Here is a 13,451-nt window from a genome sequence, read left to right on the forward strand (position 1 = left end):
AGTAGTTTTTTTTTGTTTTTGTTCTTTTTGGGACAACAGTATTAAAAAATGCTTCTGATGAGTGCCAAAGTATTTTATATTCACATATTATATGTTCTAAGCCTTCAAAAGGCACCTAAAACACATTTTTGGAATGAGGGTTCTCACAGGTTAGATCTCTGTGACCAGTAAATACAAAAATGGATGCATTACGTGGTAGCACATTTTTATCACCTCAATGATACCTAATTAAATGTAGCCTTGGTTTTCTGTTTTTCAGGAAGGCTAGACAGATGTGAACAGTAATTCCATCGAGAATAATTAAAAGTAGCAATTTCAGATGTGTTTTCTCAGAACCTCAACTTTTGTTGTAATTTAGCTTTAGTTATGTGTTTGAAACAAAAGTGCATCATCCTTACAAAAGTATGTCTGTGTTATGTGTTAAAGGACCAAGAAGACCCTAATACCTATCTGATGAAACGTCCTCTCTCCTGCCCAGTCCTGATTGTGAGTCCATCCAACTGCATCCTAGCGGTAGGAGATGTGCCAATAACCACATTTCCAAAAGACTTGGTTACAGAGGGTGCTTTATACCTTATGGCCTACTATTACACCCTTCACTTTACATACCCAAAGTGTGTAGCCACTCTGCTTTCCGTCATACAGACGGAGGTTCTCTTGGACAAAATCCATGAGAGAGATCTCACATCATCTTACAAGAAGAGCATGGCTGAGTGGACTGCTTTTATTGGCCAGTAAAGCCAATATGGTCAGATGGACTATAGGAAAGGACTTCCTCTCTCGTTCCACGGCTACTACAGTCCATGTTGGTTGTGATTGATTTTTGTTTGTAATTTGGCCAGGTTAGCCCAGTGTTATAATTAAGGGTGCACGATAATATTGGCTAACATGCCGACATTTTGTGTTTGGTTTGTGCAGTGCAGAGACAGCCTCGCTTTTAGTTAATTTTAAGATTTTTTTTTTTTTTTAATCTTGAGTTTAGACAGAAGACTATTCAGAAAATAGGCTCTACTGTGAAAGAGTAAATTGACTAAGCTGAGACTGACTAGTTTAGTATAAAAGTAAGAATTGCTTTATTGGGTATTGGCTAGTACAACTGTAAAATATTGGATACATCCTTACTCAAACCTATAGACTGTTACCAGACAGAACCGCAGCTGAAATAACAAGGGAGAGTGAAAACTTCCCTTTATTCTTATGGTGTTTACCTAGCAAGAGTTGAAAAGTCCGACATGCGGCTTATTGTGATCTGGTCACCCTGTGTGCATGTCTGGTATGGCTGCTCAGCAGCCATACATTACAGGGAATGAAAAAATCTTTTCAATTTGTTATTGTTGCAATTGCATTCTCTTAATAAAACCCAGTATCTACAGTGCAGGCTCTCCTACTGAAAGTTTTTGAGATACATACATAAAATGTCCAGTTCACCAGCAGTTTAATGCTCTAAAGATTTATTTCAGTCCTTCATGTTGGAGACTCACATGTTGACACATGGCAGTACTGCACTTTAAAGATTTTACGTGGACTCTGCTGACTCCATTGCTAATTGTAGAACGTTTTCAACTGGCAGGAAGTCACGAGGAAAGGTGTACTCAGTCAGGTTGGAAAGTCCGGACATCACACAGCAGCTCAAGTCTGTGCGGAAAATATCCATGTCGCACGCCTCATACCACTCATTGGTTAAAGCGGTGTAGTACTCGACGTCCGAAGTGGTGGTGAAGCCGTTGAAACCCCCGACGACAAAGAGGCGATCATCAATTACCTCAATGCCAAAGTTGCTGCGGGGGGTCAGCATAGAGAACACGAGGTTCCACGTGTTGGTATGCGGGTTGTAAGCCTCAGCGGTGCGCAGATAGTTGTTTCCATCGAAGCCACCAACCTAAAAGTAAATACGTGGCTCAAATGATTGAATGTAAGTGTAACCAGCTTCACCGTACCCCTGTAAGAAAATGCACCTGCTATATGTCTTTAGCTGCTTTTGCACAGATACTCCAGAAAGTGACGGAAGAATTAAGTTGCAATATTGTCCAAAGTTGCCCTTAATATGTAGCAGATACAAGGAAATTGTTTACCTTAGGTGTGATCTGACTACTGGAAATACTCTGATTGGTTTAGGGTTTTACCTGGATAAAGCGAACAGCTACCTGACATATTCTCATGCTGTTATATGGAGTTTACACATAAAAGTTGTTTAAAAAAGGCCCATTAACGTCCCAGTATTTGCATTTTCACAGGCCCGCATTTGTTGGGAATGTCTAGAAAAGATCAGGGTGCAGTGGTGTGTGAAAATGACTTCTGAATTAAAAGGAGAAAGTAAAATAAAGTAGAAGCCAGCTCTTGTGGAAGTCTGTATGAGACCTTTTTTCACTCAAGCCTCAACTACAGCTATTAAAGTGCTGTTGTCTATTACACCACGCTATTATCAACAAAGATGAATAGCCCTCGACAAAAAGTATTTGTGTTTTCAGTATAAATGTCTTCACAGCTCTTTTGCCTTTAGTCCAAAAAGGAACATTGAGTTCCAGTCCTTTCTTCCTATAACAGATTAAAATAGCCCTGACAGGCCTTGGTGCCTATAAGCCTGATCAAAGACCCTGAGGTCAGCACCAGGGTAAGGTCACTGCATTCTGCTGATGATAACTTTTCCTTTTTTTGAATAGAGACTTAGTCTGAATAGAAAATAAATACTAAACGGTAGCTAGCTAAATAAAGAAGTGTGTCTCAGAAGGTGAGACTAAAATCTTTGCTTTTTACCAAAGGGTGCAGCTGCAAAACAACTAAATAAGTGGTTTTAAGGCAAATAGCAAGATAAATTTACAGCTAAAATGCCTACCGTCCCCAGAGGATGAGTTCTAATCACTTGGCTTATTCCCTCATTTTTCTAAAGGTATTGCAGGATAAGTTTGAAATTGTCTCTAACATATGTCCTCTATGGAACGATGAGGATGACAATGTTGGTTTTGAATAAGTATTTCTGTTGTACTGAGTGAAATGTGAAATCATCAAAGACACAACATTTTGGGAATGAGGCACATGAAAAAAAAAAGAGAGGCAGAGACATCACTAATCAGTTAAATTAATACATAGAATGAGTAAGAATGCCTTCTCTGAACCTGTGGTCAGGATAGGAATCTGATCATTGATAAATACAAAACAAAGTTAGCCAAATTCTGTGTCAGCCAAATCTGTGTTAAACCTTGCTGATCAAAGCACATTACAGATTTGATTTGTATGTTACGTGAGTGTCAGCACTACTTTGTGGTCTTACTGCAAAGACATGATCCGCATATGCAATGACACCTATCCCGCTGCGGCGGCTGTTCATGGGACTGATCATCGTCCACTGGTTGCTCTCTGGGTTGTAATATTCAGCTGTCTGCAGACACTCGTTGCCATTGAGTCCACCACAAATGTAAATCTGAAAACAAAAAAGGGACATTAAAATTTTTTACATTTCTTAGATTTCAGTTGGAAACAATGTTACCTGTAAGTGAAATGTTTCCACATCATTTGTGAAGTAAGACCGATACTCAGTACCCAAGTGTCCAACTGAAAAATATGACAATTAACAAATGTGTGTGTTTTACAATTTTTTTAATATCTGTTATATTTTAGTTGACAAGTCAACTCAACTAAAGTACTGTACATAAATGCAAAGATGCACTTGTGATCAGTTAGAAACAAAATAGATATATATTAGTATATTTTTCAACTTTTTAAACTATACTTTTAAATTTGAAAACATGAACATAGAAACCAGTTTGTGACCTATCTTGCACCTCGCTTCACTGTAAAAATGTGTATTCCCTGACTGGTTGGCAAGTGGTTGCTGGAGGTTGATGGCTGTCACTACTGTGAAATTGTAACCAGGAAGGTTTTGCACCACAAGCCTCCTTGTGTTTCCTTTGGTCGTAAGCAGACTGTTGAGGTTTGCATGGAGTACTCTGACTTACTGCAAATACTCAAACTATTTGCTGTAGAAATCTGTAGAGTCTTTCATACAACCACTGCCTAACCAGCTGAGGAGTACACATTTTCCCCTAGCAACTGGTTGTTACCAAAGGTTTCTGACAGGTCTCTAGGCCTGTGTGCCTTAGACCCTACTCTATTTCTCTGCTACTGTTTTACTTCACCCACCCGGTTGTTAAGTGTTGTGCAGCTGGCGTGGCTCCTCTGTTCGTGCATCGGTGCAATAAGACTCCACTGGTTGATTTCAGGTTGATAGCGCTCTGCACTGCTGAGTCGTACATGCCCGTCGTGGCCTCCCAGGGCATAGATGAACCCGTTCAACACAGTCACGCTCACATAGCAGCGGCGGGAGTGCATGGGCGCCACCTCATTCCAGGCGTGAGTGGTCAGGTCAAACCTACGGACGCTGTTGAAATGCTCCACCCCGTCGAAGCCACCAACGGAGTAGAGGTACCCGTTGAGGAAGGCGGCTCCATGATAAGCACGAGGACACTCGAGGTTGTTCGTTACGTTGACCCAGCGGTTAGCCCGGCAATCGTAGGCCTCGATGCCGTTAGTTGGCTCACCACCACTCCACCCCCCAATGGCCAGCAGGATGGAATGAGGCAGGCGGGGACGAGCAAGAGGGTGATACAAGGCAGACATGAAGGGTCTGCTTCCTAGATCATGTATGTCTAAGATGGCATTACTTATCATGGACAGGCACTCAGAATTGGCCTCCACCAGCTCACTAGACAGCACATTGTCCTTTAGGTAGTCTGACGTCATCAATCCCAGTCGGACCTATAGAGAGATGACAGAAGAGAATGTGACTATGAATTTCAACTACATCAGTTTTAGTAAACTCAAGCTTCTTTAGGATAATGCTCCTAATGTTGTTTAATTTTCTTATTGCTAGCAAGAGAGCGACCAAAGTCAGACACCATTAGCCTTTTCGTCAACAGGGACAGTTTTTAGTCATAGCCCTAGCAACTATACTTAATAAATATAATTTATTCTATAGTATGTGTGTAGAGATCTGATACGGTTTTAATGCTCTTGAAGAGAATTTCTTAAATGTGGTTTGGCTACACCTGAAAAGAGCAACATCTCAAGATATTAAAGCATCCTTATACCCAGATGGATCGACTCAATCTATGACTTAAATGCTGAAGATTTAAGTCCAAACTAAATGTAGTAATGAAAGTTTATAGACCTTGGACAACAGAGCGGTGAGGTGTTGTTTCCGTTGTACAGGTACATGGCTAATCCACTTTGTAAGCGCTTCATACACAGTGGTCTCCAACTGCACATTGAGGTCCTCTCTATCAAGGATGTCAGCAAGTTCCTCCACAGTTAGCTGCAGGAACTCCTCCTCAAGAACAACCTGCTCAAAGTTACTGATGATGTAGTGGTAGGCCTTGGTGCGTAGTTCGGGTGATAAGCATACTTTTGTGAACTGCCAAATGCCAACGCAGTTCTCTGGGCACAGTTGCTCCCCGAGGAAGTCAGAGCAGAGTTTCACAATGTCCATTGCATTGAATTGATCAGCTGCCATGAGAAGTTCCACTACATTTTCCCCCGTTATGGAAACTGAGCCGGTGTATGCAAAGTTAATGATGAGTGCCATCATCTCAGAAGACAAGCCAGGTATGTTGAAGACCTGTTTGTCTGGGTCGCTGCAGTGGGTGAAAAGAGCCCTGAGGGTAGAGATGGAGACAGAGTAGAGAATATTAAAAGGTGTGGAGGCAACAAGATAATAAACTATGTCATGCACAAGTACTCCAAGTAACTCCAAAACAGAGTTTGTACATGTTTAGTGCACTTGATTGTTGGGTTTTCAATGTCTTTATTACATTGGCAGCATGTTTATGAAGCTATTGCCAAACACAATGCAGTCCCACACCATGACAGAGCCTCCACCGTGCTTTAAAGTTAACTCTAAACACTCACTGTTGTACCTCTATGACAAATATTGAAATCAACTCCATAGGGCCAGTTTACCCTGATATTTAGTCTAGTTATTGCGTAATTTGGCATACCTCAGTCTGTTTCCTTTCCTTATGGAAGTTCCAGTGCATGTTGCTTAATTACAGTCTCGGTTTCCCTTCCACAACCATTTCTTTTCTTTTCTTTTTTCTTAACATTTATTTATTGGTTTTAACAGGTTTTACATGAACCATGAAACCATTTCTGATGAGGATGAGGAAACCATTCCTCTGAAAATGATCGGGTACAAGCACTGGACTAAAAAGTGTGAAAATCGTCCAAACGAAACCTTTATAAGTCTTCAAAAAAACACTATTGCTCAAGTAGACTTTTAAAAAATCATCTGTTTCAAAGCAAAATATAAAAAAATGAGAGGCAACTCAAAACTTTTGCTCAGCGTATAACTGTATAACACAGTTCAACCTTTTTAGTATCAGGAAGTCTGGTGTGTCTTACTGTCTCAATAACAGTGGGGAAGATATTAATGTAACTTAATAAAACACTTCAATTAGACTTCACACAATCACCAAGTGATTCACAGTGCTTTTTAAATGGCACATTTACTGAAGTGGAATCTGGAGCTCTGTGAAGGTGATGATGAAATCTGCAAATGTTTGCATTATGTTTTGGGTGTATCTGTCAGTTGACCGTGACAAAGTCTTTCTATCAGAAAAGTTTTATGATTCAACCTGTTCCTTTTGGTTGGCACTGTTTCACCAACTAAGACCATGAATTACATTTTTCACAGGTATAAATCAGTCAACTGTCCTTCACATTATCAGGTAAGCAACTCACCTGAAGTACGGCGTACAGTTACATAGGATGATCCTGTGGACCGGAAATTCAACATCCTCCACTTTGATGATTGCATCACAAAATTGTCCCTCCAAACGGAGTTCATTATACACTGAGCTCGACTTGTATGGCAGCTGGCCTTCTTCACTCATCTTGAGTTTTGTGACTGCTTTTCTTAGTTTTTTTTGTCTGCAGTTTGTCTTGAAGTGTTCAGATCACAAAATCAAACCTAACTGAGGAATTTGGGGAATGGAGCCCATGACATCATCATGACTTGGCAACTGTTGCCATGAATTGTTTTGAAATGTATATTTACATTGTTTTAATGAACCTTTCATTGCATAAAAAAAAGCTTTGTTTTGATTTGATTTGGATTTAAGAAATTGCATATGAGCCTCACAGATAGCATACAGCATTTTGTATGTTTGCCTCACAGAGGTCACCTAGTAAAATAAGCACTTCAAAACACTCTTACGAATGGACTACAATATCATATTTAGCTCATATTTAACCTTAATAGGCCATTTTGTTTAATAAAATCACTTTGTAATATCCAAACACAGATATTACAAAGTGTGATTCATGGCTAAGCTGTTTTCTTGGGTTGTATTAGACTTTTATCTAGTTGGAAAAATGGGCTCCTGCACTTTACTGATGTACAATAGTAGTAAGAAAGAAAGAAACAAAACACATATATACACTGTATGTATAGTACAAGACTGTTATAATGACGGTGCTTGACAGTATTACCTCAGACAGGTGCAAGCAGTCACCTGTCTGAGCACAGACTGCAGATCTGTTGTTGAGCAATTTCTTTCCATTCATAGATAAATGCAGCATCCAGCTGCAATGGGTTCTGGTTGCCTCTAATGAACATGCCAGCCCAAAATTACCCAGGCATATTCAGTGGGAAAGACATCAACACTAAATGCTGGCCAAGGAAGTGTCTGGATATGCTAGTGATCTCTGGCAATGTGGAGGCGACACGCAAACTGCCACAGGCCAGGTTGTTGTACAGGTTAGAGAACTTCATCTCGATAGCTCTGTCAAGTCACTTCCACCAAGAACAGTCAGATTGATAGGTTTGTAGCTTGAACCCATCCGCTGGAACGTTGAAGACAATATAATTACACTGCAAAGCAAGACACAAGTAGGCAAGCTTCTTCATGTTTCTCGTGCACGGGAGAGAACCGGACAGGCACCGTTCCTTCGCTTGACCCCAGTTGCTCTCGTCCGTTCTCCCGTACCACTGTTCTTTTATTGAGGTTACATGAATATGCATAAGTTCATTAACATATGACGTCTACATACACACAAAGAGTACCTTGCCTGTGTGTGTGTGTGTGTGTGTGTGTGTGTGTGTGTGTGTGTGTGTGTGTGTGTGTGTGGACTGCTGATCAAAGGGTCAAACATCCTTGGTCAGGAAGAGGGTAGCCTCCCCCTCACCCTAGATGGTTCATCCTAGATAACACGGTGAGGAAGTCCTGCAGTTCATCTAAACAAAGAGCACTTAGACTAGAACAGACGCAACTACGTTAATCCTACCATAAAACAATAAGACACGGTATGACCTCTCATGCTCCCAAAGTGCTGTCTAATACACACAAAGTTTGCAGACTATCAAGGATCAAAACCTCTACCAATCTACAACTAATTACAAAACTCTAAGCATATATAAGTAAATATTTCTAAGCATAAATGACAATCAACAATACAAATCTAACACAGATGGTCATGCAAGGGATCACGCGGGATCATGCGTCATGCATGCTCAGCCTGGCATCAGGATTCTTCAGTCAGTTGCAGCAGGGTGGCAGTGATGACAGTATAAGGCATAGGTGTCAAACTCTGGCCCGCGGGCCAAATGTAATTGTACCAAATTATTATTAGAGCTGGCCTACTGGTATTATACAACTAATATACATATTGTTTAGTATTAAACTTTGCTTGTTCCATATTCAGTTTTTCAGCAAAACTTGTTTGAGTCCATAAGAAGAGATTCATTCTTAAATCTGGAGGAAGATTTTTTTTTTCAATAAATATTAATGTTAGCCCGCGACCTTGTTCCAGTTTTGAATTTTGGCCCACTGTGTATTTGAGTTTGACACCCCTGGTATAAGGCATACACCAGAGAAGTCATTCCTTTGTCACTATCAGTGGCTTCATCCACCTGCAGAGGAAAGCAGCTACCATGCACCTTATCATTAAGCACTCGATAGGCAACTTTACAGGGGTAGAGCACAGACGCAGTTTTAGCAGAGACACTGTTGAGCACGACGGTTTAGAAGTGTGTGTCTGAAAAAGCCCTCTGACTTGTCTTTGTGCTCTGGATGTTTGGCGTCTTAGCTTGTTAAGCTTTAAACTGTCACAAACTTGCACTTTAAGACAGACACGCTGCGGCCTCTCCTCATCACCCACCGCTGCGCAGGTATGCTTCAATTCAATTCAATTCAATTTTATTTATATAGCGCCAAATCACAACAAAAGTCGCCTCAAGGCGCTTCATAGATACAGAGAAAAACCCAACAATCATATGACCCCCTATGAGCAAGCACTTTGGCGACAGTGGGAAGGAAAAACTCCCTTTTAACAGGAAGAAACCTCCGGCAGAACCAGGCTCAGGGAGGGGCGGTCATCTGCTGCGACCGGTTGGGGTGAGAGAAGGAAGACAGGATAAAAGACATGCTGTGGAAGAGAGACAGAGGTTAATAACAGATATGATTCAATGCAGAGAGGTCTGTTAATACATAGTGAGTGAGAAAGGTGACTGGAAAGGAAAAACTCAATGCATCATGGGAATCCCCCGGCAGCCTACGTCTATTGCAGCATAACTAAGGGAGGATTCAGGATCACCTGGTCCAGCCCTAACTATATGCTTTAGCAAAAAGGAAAGTTTTAAGCCTAATCTTGAAAGTAGAGATAGTGTCTGTCTCCCGAATCCAAACTGGAAGCTGGTTCCACAGAAGAGGGGCCTGAAAACTGAAGGCTCTGCCTCCCATTCTACTTTTAAATACTCTAGGAACAACAAGTAGGCCTGCAGAGCGAGAGCGAAGTGCTCTAATAGGGTGATATGGTACTACAAGGTCATTAAGATAAGATGGGGCCTGATTATTTAAGACCTTGTATGTGAGGAGCAGGATTTTGAATTCAATTCTGGATTTAACAGGAAGCCAATGAAGGGAAGCCAAAACAGGAGAAATATGCTCTCTCTTTCTAGTCCCTGTCAGGACTCTTGCTGCAGCATTTTGGATTAGCTGAAGGCTTTTCAGTGAGTTTTTTGGACATCCTGATAATAATGAATTACAGTAGTCCAGCCTGGAAGTAATAAATGCATGAACTAGTTTTTCAGCGTCACTCTGAGACAGGATATTTCTCATTTTAGAGATGTTGCGCAAATGGAAGAAAGCAGTCTTACATATTTGTTTAATATGTGCTTTGAAGGACATGTCCTGGTCAAAAATGACTCCAAGGTTCCTCACAGCATTACTGGAGGCCAAGGTAATGCCATCCAGAGTAAGAATCTGGTTAGATACCATATTTCTAAGATTTTCAGGGCGGAGTACAATAACCTCAGTTTTATCTGAATTAAGAAGCAGAAAGTTAGCGGCCATCCAGGTCTTTATGTCTTTAAGACATTCCTGCAGTTTAACTAATTGGTGTGTGTTATCTGGCTTCATGGACAGATAGAGCTGGGTGTCATCGGCATAGCAGTGAAAATGTATGCTATGTCTTCTAATGATGCTGCCTAAGGGAAGCATGTATAATGTAAACAGAATTGGTCCTAGCACTGAACCCTGTGGAACTCCATCATTAACCTCAGTGTGTGAAGAGGACTCTCCATTTACATGCACAAATTGGAGTCTATTAGATAGATATGATACAAACCACTGCAGTGCAGTACCTGTAATACCTACAGCATGTTCTAATCGCTCTAATAGGATATTATGGTCAACAGTATCGAATGCTGCACTCAGGTCTAGCAGGACAAGCACAGAGATGAGTCCACTGTCAGAGGCCATAAGAAGATCATTTGTAACCTTCACTAAAGCTGTTTCTGTGCTGTGATGAGCTCTGAAACCTGACTGAAACTCTTCAAATAAACCATTCCTCTGCAGATGATCTGTTAGCTGTTTGACAACTACTCTTTCAAGGATTTTTGATATGACAGGAAGGTTGGAGATTGGCCTATAATTAGCTAAGACTGCTGGGTCTAGAGATGGCTTTTTGAGTAAAGGTTTAACTACAGCCAGCTTGAAGGCCTGTGGTACATAGCCGATCATTAGAGATAGGTTGATCATATTTAAGATCGAAGAATTAATTAATGGCAGGACTTCTTTGAGCAGTTTTGTAGGAATGGGGTCTAAAAGACACGTTGATGGTTTGGAGGAAGTAATTATTGAAGTTAACTCAGAAAGATCAATTAGAGAAAAAGAGTCTAACTTAACATCAATGGTACTAAGAGTAGCTGTAGATAATATTACATCTGTGGGATGATTACTGGTAATTTTTTCTCTAATGATAAAAATTTTATTTGTGAAGAAGTTCATGAAGTCATTACTAGTTAACGTTAAAGGGATGGTTGGCTCACAAGAGCTCTGACTTTTTGTCAGCCTGGCTACAGTGCTGAAGAGAAACCTGGGGTTGTTCTTATTTTCTTCAATCAGTGATGAATAGTAAGATGTTCTGGCTTTGCGGAGGGCTTTCTTATAAAGCAGCAAACTATTTCTCCAGGCTAAATGATGATCCTCTAAATTTGTGACACGCCATTTCCTCTCCAGATTACGAGTCATCTGCTTTAGGCTACGTGTTTGAGAATTATACCACGGAGTCAAATACTTCTGATTAGAGACCTTAGTTTTCACAGGAGCTACAGTATCCAGAGTCGTACGTAGTGAGGAGGTGAAATTATTAACAAGATAATCGACCTCTGTTGGGGTAGCGTTCAGATAGCTGCTCTGCTCTGTGTTGGTACAGGGCATTGAAGATGATAACAGTGGGTGGATTATATTCTTAAACTTAGTTACAGCGCTTTCAGAAAGACATCTACTTTGATAAAGTCTACTCTCCACCGCTGTGTAATCAATTATTGTAAATGTAAATGTTATCAGGAAATGATCAGACAGGAGAGGGTTTTCAGGAAACACTGTTAAATGTTCAGTTTCTATGCCATATGTTAAAACAAGATCTAGAGTGTGATTAAAGTGGTGGGTGGGTTCTTTTACATTTTGAGAGAAGCCAATTGAGTCTAATAACAGATTAAATGCCATGTTGAGGCTGTCATTTTTAGCATCTACATGGATGTTAAAATCACCCACAATAATTATTTTATCTGAGCTCAGAACTAAATTAGATATAAAGTCTGAGAAATCAGACAGAAACTCTGCGTAAGGCCCAGGTGGACGATAGATGATAACAAGTAAGACTGGTTTCTGAGTTTCACAGCTGGGGTGGACAAGGTTAAGCATCAGGCTTTCAAATGAATTAAAAGTCTGTCTTGGTCTTTCATTAATTAATAGGCTGGTGTAAAAAATTGCTGCCACACCGCCCCCTCGGCCTGTGCTTCGAGATTTCTGGTAGTTAGAATGACTCGGGGGTGTTGATTCATTTAAACTAACATAATCATCCTGCTGCAACCAGGTTTCTGTAAGGCAGAGTAAATCAATTTGTTGATCAATTATTAAGTCATGTACTAACAGAGACTTGGAGGAGAGAGACCTAATATTTAATAATCCACATTTCACTGTTTTACTCTTTGGTTCAGATGTGGATACTGTATTGTTCTTTCTTTGTAATTGTTTATGTTTAAGTCGTTTGTTGCTGGTTTTTAGTTTGTTTTTTGTCTTTTTGGAAGCTGACACAGTCTCTATGGAGATGGGTTTTTGGGGGGGTAGCAGGAGGAGAGAAGCTGCAGAGAGGCGTGTAAGACTGCAACTCTGCTTCCTGGTCCCAACTCTGGATAGTCATATTTTGGGGGGTTTAATAAATTTGTCCATATTTCTAGAAATGAGAGCTGCTCCATCCAAAGTGGGATGGATGCCGTCTCTCCTAACAAGACCAGGTTTCCTCCAGAAGGTTTGCCAATTATCTATGAAGCCCACATCGTTTCTGGGACACCACTCAGACAGCCAGCAATTTAAGGAGAACATGCGGCTAAACATGTCACTCCTGGTCTGATTGGGGAGGGGACCAGAGAAAACTACAGAGTCCGACATTGTTTTAGCAAAGTTGCACACCGATTCAATATTGATTTTAGTGACCTCCGATTGGCGTAACCGGGTGTCATTACTGCCGACGTGAATTATGATTTGCTTGTGATTATGCTTCATCTTATCTTCTTTGGTTTGGAAACTGTAAGAAACTCCATTCCGGGTTTCTCTGAGGCGTGGGCTTTCATCATCAGAGTTCATCCTCCTATAACAATTAAAATATTCTCAAGCATGATCAACGGTTAATTACGGCACCGGCCGGAGTACCGGGAGCAGTTTGGAAGAACAAAAAGACGCGGAGCAGGTCGCAGAGAATGGGGGTGAGGGAAGACTCCAAACCTCCCTCCACCCGCTCATTGTAGTGTTGATGCATGTGTGTTCTAAGGTGCATTTAAAACCCAGGAGGGCATGGAGCTACCTGCCAGAGAGCAGCAGGTAAGCGCATGGTCCCTCCTGCTAGCCCTCAATGTCTACCGGTATGTGTATTTAACCTTGAGAGCACTTTGTTACTAG

General features: G+C 41.0%; 1 protein-coding gene across 1 annotated transcript; it reads right to left on the minus strand.

Moving 5' to 3' along the window:
* Positions 1–1,511: 1,511 nt before the first annotated feature.
* On the minus strand, positions 1,512–6,954 carry LOC146656696 (kelch-like protein 10). The gene is made up of 5 exons (XM_085426827.1): positions 6,733–6,954; positions 5,165–5,648; positions 4,138–4,752; positions 3,269–3,418; positions 1,512–1,879 (listed from the first exon to the last, which is right to left on the minus strand). The coding sequence occupies exons 1-5, from the start codon at positions 6,882–6,884 to the stop codon at positions 1,517–1,519; spliced, it is 1,764 nt and encodes a 587-aa protein (XP_085282953.1). The 5' UTR covers positions 6,885–6,954; the 3' UTR covers positions 1,512–1,516.
* Between the last annotated feature and the right edge of the window lie 6,497 nt (positions 6,955–13,451).

The sequence above is a fragment of the Rhamphochromis longiceps genome, linkage group LG12, assembly GCF_057381845.1.
Source record: "Rhamphochromis longiceps isolate RC_006_pf linkage group LG12, R_longiceps_female_GT1.1, whole genome shotgun sequence".
NCBI lineage: Eukaryota > Metazoa > Chordata > Actinopteri > Cichliformes > Cichlidae > Rhamphochromis > Rhamphochromis longiceps.